We start from the raw sequence: 6,587 nt of genomic DNA, 5'->3' as shown, positions 1-6,587 counted from the left end.
AAGTATTAAAAACAACAAATCTGGAACTTTAAAAACTCATTGACCCAAAAATAAAAACTCATCTATGATAAAAACAAGAGAAAAAGACTAAAATAGCACTAAACCAAGTTTTTGTTCCCAAAGTAGCACTCAAGACTAAAAGTCACAAAAAATAGGTTTCATTAAAGAGGTAATATACACTTATACCCTTTGGATTAATTAATCCAAACCTTAGGGTTTAGAGTTAAGGGGTGGGGTTTTGGAATTAGGGTTTAAAATTTTATAAAAAATAAATTCTAAAATAAAAAATAAAAATTTTAAAAACAGTTTCAAAATGTATTTTTAAATTATAAAAAGAAAATTTGAAAAAAAAAAAATTGAAAAAAAATAAAAATAAAAATTTCGAATCTGAAAACATATAATCTGAAACTATAAAAAAAAAATTTCTTTTTTTCATTTTTTTATTTTTATTTTATTTATTTTTATTTATTTTTGTTTGTTTATTTAATTTTAAACCAAGGGTATTATGGATATTTTACCCTTTAATGAATGTCATTTTGTGACTTTTTCCTTTTAGTACTATTTTTGAGACATAAACTTCAAAATGTGCTATTATTGACAATTGCCCTAAAAACAATTTCACCACGTTTTTTTTTTGTCAACAATTTCACCACGTTTTTATTCAGGCTTTAACCCCTTCTTGGACTTTTATTTATTTATACTAATAAATATGTTGAATTGAAGCCAGACTTTGACTTTTATTTATCCATATAACATCCTTCTTACTCACACTTCTTCTTTTACCTCCCTTCCTCCGCTCAGCTCAGCTCAACTCAGCTCAACTCACCCCAAAATTACAATCTGGGATTTTGAGACTACAACCGGTGAAACGTAAGAACTCTCAGAAGAGCAGTGGTCTGGGCATGACCAAGCCCAAGCCCATGAATTTCTTTCAGAATATCATCAAACCCTTCAAACGCACCTCCAATTCAGGTAAATTCTCCTTTGATTCAAGCTTTTCCATTTTTGGGTTTATAATTCGTCTTCGTTGAACCCATAGGTCTTGAAGACGACATCGAGAGAATCGCAGCTCTGGAGCAGAAAGTTTTCTCCTTTCAAGTCTTAGTCTCAGCTACCAAAGATTTCAACCCGACCCACAAACTCGGCGAAGGTGGGTTCGGTCCCGTCTTCAAGGTAAAGATTTAACTCTGAAGGGTGGCTTTTGTTATGTTTTGGCTGATGAGATTGAATTGTAAATAGGGAAGGTTACCTGACGGGAGAGACGTAGCGGTGAAGAAGCTGTCTCAGGCTTCAAGGCAAGGGAAGAACGAGTTTGTCAACGAGGCCAAGTTGTTAGCTAAAGTCCAGCACCGGAACGTTGTTAACCTCTGGGGCTATTGCACGCACGGAGATGATAAGCTTTTGGTCTATGAGTACGTCGCTAATGAGAGCCTCGACAAGGTCCTCTTCAGTAAGTTTTCTCATCTTTTAGTTTTGTCTCGAGATTGGCTTGTACATTAGCATTGGTTTCTGTTTTTGGATGCAGAATCGAACAGAAGGTCGGAGATAGACTGGAAGCAGAGGTTTGAGATCATAACTGGCATTGCTCGAGGACTGCTCTATCTCCATGAAGACGCACCAAACTGCATCATCCACAGGGACATCAAGGCTGGCAACATTTTGCTTGATGAGAAATGGGTTCCTAAGATTGCGGATTTTGGGATGGCCAGGCTCTATCAGGAAGACGCAACTCACGTCAACACCCGCGTCGCCGGCACCAAGTATGTTCTCTATCACTAATGTCATTGTCATGGTAGAATGGTGATTAATGTTAACTTTTTCTTAGTGGTTATATGGCTCCGGAATATGTAATGCACGGTGTTCTATCGGTAAAAGCAGACGTATTCAGCTTTGGGGTTGTGGTTTTGGAGCTCATTAGTGGCCAGAAGAACTCGAGTTTTAGTATGAGACACCCTGACCAGACTCTTCTTGAATGGGTAAAGCCTCTAGTCTCTCTGCTCTCTCATGTTCCATTGTTCCCCGTCAGGGCCGGTCCTAAGCATAGGCTAGTGAATCATTGGGCCATATATAAACTCTTACTAAATTGTTTATAGCTCCCAAAATCTCAGAACTGGCCTTGTCTCTGGGTTGTTTGGATACTAACAACTTCCTAATTTTGACACAGGCATATAAGTTATACAAGAAAGGCAGGACGAACGAGATACTAGACACGGAGATAGCAGCTTCGGCTGATCCTGAACAAGTGAGACTCTGCGTTCAGATTGGCCTGCTCAGTGTTCAAGGAGATCCTCACCAGAGGCCAGCGATGAGACGAATAGCTATGCTTCTCACAAGAAAACCAGGACATCTCGAAGAACCAGAGCGTCCTGGTGTCCCCGGGTCTAGATACGGGCGTCCAAGGCATGGTCCTTCAGTAACATCCTCGGTTGGTACATTATCGACACCTGGATCGAGTGCTGGTTCGTTTGGTTCGAACTTGAAGACAAACACTGGAAGCAACACAGGGAGTGGTGGAGTTACACCAGCTTCTTCTAGGACTCCGACTAGAAGTGTAGGTGGTGCGAGCTCTAGCTCAGACCCTCACGGGAAACGACCTATGAGTTATTAATGTAGATAAAATCTTGTTTCAATTTGTTTGTAAATTAGTATTATTTTTTGGCTGTGGTAGTAAGTGATTTATAGGACAGGGCTTAGTGGTGTTGATTCTCTTCTCATGTAAGAAACAAAAAAATTCATTCATTTGTATATATTGAAACTAATGTTAAGCTGTTGCACTGGTGCGGCAAGATGGTGTGTTTAATCTTATACTTCTAAATCTCTTTTAAAGACAACGCACTGCATAGTTTGATGAGTTGAAATCGTCTTTGGAGGACTGTTGAAATTGTATCATAGTTTGTATAAAGTCTTTGTTCAAAAAAAAAAAAAAGTTTGTATAAAGTCTTGTAAAAAATGAGAAAATATGAGCATTCACGGGTTTTTTTTTTGGTTTTTAAATCCGAAAGACAGGAGAGGTTATCTGTAACCCTCCGACCATCCACGGCTAATGGGTCATCTATGCTCGCTTTTGGTCTGTGGACCTCATCCCGTTCCAACTGTTGGCGAGTAAATTTTCCAAGATTCGGAATCATTGTTTACTAATCCTGTAATTATTATCTGACATTTTTCTGTGCTTTGGTCTTACTCACATATATATATAGTTGATGGGTTAGGCTGTAGCTATCTATTACATATATGAATATTTCTCTTCTGTAATGAAATCATGGAGGGTAAACTTTTTCTAAGTAACACAAATTTGTTTGGTCAAAAAAAAAGAGTTGACTCATAATTTTTAGACGTCAACTACTACTTTTTTTTGTTGATAAGTATGTGAATTCATTATAGAAGTAATGGTCCAAGAGATACATCAGTCCTTGAAGGATCAAATTCTACTGCATCTAAGATTGCTAACAAAGCATGGGTCAAGGAAAGCCCCCAAAAAAAGATAAAAAAGACTTTCAATGACAATAAGGTCTAGTCAACTACTACTTGTTGCTTTGATTGTAGTTCAAAGGATGGTCTTCCGCATAAACCAATTATTTCTAGATAATGGATGTCGAAAGATAGAATGATACCATGCAAAACTCAGACTAAGCAAACTTTTAAATTACTTGTTGAGGAACAGTATAATACTAAATGCATTAAACATTATATATAGTAACATGCGATAAATTCGTCTGTATTACTTTAAATTGTACTATTGTACGAAAATATATGTACAAAGCATATGATCACTAAAACAATACCAAAATTATTGATTGTACTTCCCTCGTTTATCTCATCTTCAAATTATATTTAGATAGTGATAGCGCGTCAACCGAAAGATATGGTATATTGAAAATAAATTATAACAAATTTCTACTATTTTTTATGTATACTATATTATGTATAGAAAATCATGAGTCCAGACGTCCAGTGATTGAATATTTTTATGTTTTCTCATTCGTAATAACATTATAATCTAAACACGAGTTCTGTCATCTAATAATATCCGGTATTTGGCTCATTTCTTATATTTTTACGACAATCGATTAAGGAGAAGTGAATAATATACCTTACTTTTTGGCTTTATGGAAAACTCATATGAATAAGCATATGTAGGTATACCAAACACTATGTGTATATAAGCTTATTCATCTTGAATGAATATATTTTGGAGAGACGTTGAATTATTTTTTCTGGATGTGAGTTGTAGTGAAAGATGGCATATGTGCTTTAAGAAATGGTAACTTTCGCCTATATGAAAAACAGATTTTTACTCGAGGTTCCTAAACGTGTTTTTCTTGGTTATGCTTTCATGTTCGTTGAAGTATTTAACTTTTTGAAAATTGAGAGCCATAATTGAGCGTGTTACTTATATATAGGACAACCGAATGCAAGTTTCACAAATACAGATGAAACCAAGTATATATATTATAATAAAGTTCCAGGTGGAAGTGATCCTAGTGGAATTACAGCGCATGCATGGGCACATATCAAATTATCAATTATGCATCAACAAGTCAAGAATATTATTTATAGACGCCAAACGCATAACTCATACATCTATTTTATCACGTTCTTTTATCGAGCGTATATATATTGATATAATTAATGAAAATCCTTAAACGATAACTGAAGGGAAGAAAAATGAAAAGATTAACTGATTCTTTTCACAAACTCGTTTTGTATTATTTCCATGTAAATAATAATTTCGACACAAAACATATTATACAACTAAGGGAAACTCACATATAGTATTAGCCAACAACGAATTTTACTGTTTATCATTTACATATTTATTTTATGTATAAAGCTCATTTATTCAAGATAAAGGAAGACTTGATCGATGAATTATAAAGGTATTGCCTTATCGGCGTAGCGATTAACTAAAGCAAGCGCAATGCTAGTCAGCTTCTTAACGTCGTCCACTCGTGAGGATACGTCATCTTTGATGGAGCCGTTCTCGTGGAAGTCCTCGAATCCGTCAGTACAGGTATACTGGTTAGTGAGAGCTGCGCTGAGCCAAGTCTTGACGTTACTCATCTGGAACCTAAAGGACTGGACCGAGCCCGTGGAAACAAGCTCCTTCATCTGCTTCATCGAGTCTCTCATCTCGTCGACAGCATCCTTAAGATTCTCAGAACAGTCCTTTATGATAGCAGCGGTTGGGCCATCACAACCATGGTCAACGCAGTTGCCGTAAGCGTTTTGGAGGTAGGAGACAAGGTGGAGAGTGTTGGAGAGAGTGAGAGAGATGGCTACGCGTGCGAGACGGTTTGAGTCGTTGTGGATGGAGTTGGCGAAAGTGGAGAGAGAGGAGAAGCATAGGTCGGGGTAAAGTGTGGTGTTGCAACTCGTACGGATGAAATCTGAGCCGTCTGGTGATGGGAGTGGGGGATCAACGGTGAGGATTGATGGGAGAAGGGATGATAAGAGAAGGAGGAGAATAGGTTTCATCATTGTTGCTACTAACGTTGTGTGATGTGTTTGGATTGATGAGCTTTCCTTAGAGTATTTATAGGGTTTTGAAGTGGCTTTATTCGTTCGTTATAGTATAACTTTAATGTACTTAGCTGAGTTTGGACTTTGGAGGTTAACCGGAATACTCTGCCACCAATGGTCGGCACATAAGTTTAATGGGCCGGGCCGAATCCCAATCTAAAACGTATGATGTATTTTCAATCTAGAATGGTATTTTTTAAATTTGAAGTTGTTTTCGAACAAGTGTAGTTGCATTACTGAATATTGAATATAGACTTCGAATGATGATTAAGGTTTCTGAATATTGAATATAGACTTCGAATGATGATTAAGGTTTAAGATAATGGGCTTTGACTTTGTAATGTTGGGGCAGCTTTTAAGGAATAAAGATGTTACACGATATCGACGTATTACATCCCCTTGACTAGGGCTGTCCAATATGGTAAAACCGAACCGTACCGAACCGAACCGAACCGAAATAGACAATATGGTTTGGTTTTGGTATATACCATATAAACCGAATGAATATAATTTTATAAAAACCGTAGGATTTGGATATGGTTTGGTATATAACCGATTAAACCGAATAAACCGAACAAAACCGATTAAAAGTAGAAACATGTAAATATGTATCTATTTTATAACAATACATTAAAATCTATTTGTTACATAAGTTAAATTTGTGTTAATAACTATTATAATTTTATAGTAATAAAAAACCTTAATTTGTAAAATACTTGAAATATAACTAAATAACAATACATCACAATTCAGACATGTTATTTTCTAAGTCTTTTTTTTTTGATATTTTTGTTTTATTTTAGTGTTTACTAAATTAATACGAAGATTATTAATTTGAGGGACAATAAATAATGGAAAATTTTCAATTGAAAAAGCATGAATTTAATGAACACTAAATATAGAAGAGTGAAAAAACTTTTCTTACATGTTTCTGTTTTGTTTCATATTTTTATTTTCAAAATTTCAAATTTTGATTTTAGTTATAGATTTGATTATTTTATTTGATGGTAGAAGCATTTTTACTTTTTTGTTCATTTATTTGAACATGTAATAATAAATGATTGTGT

The 6,587-nt window shown here is 35.5% G+C and overlaps 2 protein-coding genes across 3 annotated transcripts; one reads left to right on the top strand and one right to left on the bottom strand.

Moving 5' to 3' along the window:
- Window positions 1-721: 721 nt before the first annotated feature.
- Window positions 722-5,843, top strand: LOC106410841 (cysteine-rich receptor-like protein kinase 43). Of its 2 annotated transcripts, XM_048757003.1 has the most exons (7): window positions 722-972; window positions 1,040-1,173; window positions 1,240-1,450; window positions 1,526-1,760; window positions 1,826-1,976; window positions 2,165-2,298; window positions 5,611-5,843. In XM_048757003.1, exons 1-7 carry the CDS (start codon window positions 903-905, stop codon window positions 5,678-5,680), a joined length of 1,005 nt encoding a protein of 334 aa, XP_048612960.1. In that variant the 5' UTR covers window positions 722-902; the 3' UTR covers window positions 5,681-5,843. The 2 variants fall into 2 exon arrangements, with proteins under 2 accessions (XP_048612960.1, XP_013706916.3); XM_013851462.3 differs by lacking the exon at window positions 5,611-5,843 and having other exon boundaries at window positions 2,165-2,768.
- On the bottom strand, window positions 4,683-5,529 carry LOC106421132 (21 kDa protein; the record flags this gene model as incomplete). Its single annotated transcript, XM_013861979.3, has 1 exon — window positions 4,683-5,529. A coding segment is annotated over one exon (660 nt), but the record flags the coding sequence as incomplete, so codon positions are not given.
- Window positions 5,844-6,587: the final 744 nt, after the last annotated feature.

This window comes from Brassica napus, chromosome A2 (genome assembly GCF_020379485.1).
Source record: "Brassica napus cultivar Da-Ae chromosome A2, Da-Ae, whole genome shotgun sequence".
NCBI lineage: Eukaryota > Viridiplantae > Streptophyta > Magnoliopsida > Brassicales > Brassicaceae > Brassica > Brassica napus.
Note: the sequence above shows the minus strand (reverse complement) of the source record. Positions and strands in the feature narration are given on the sequence as shown.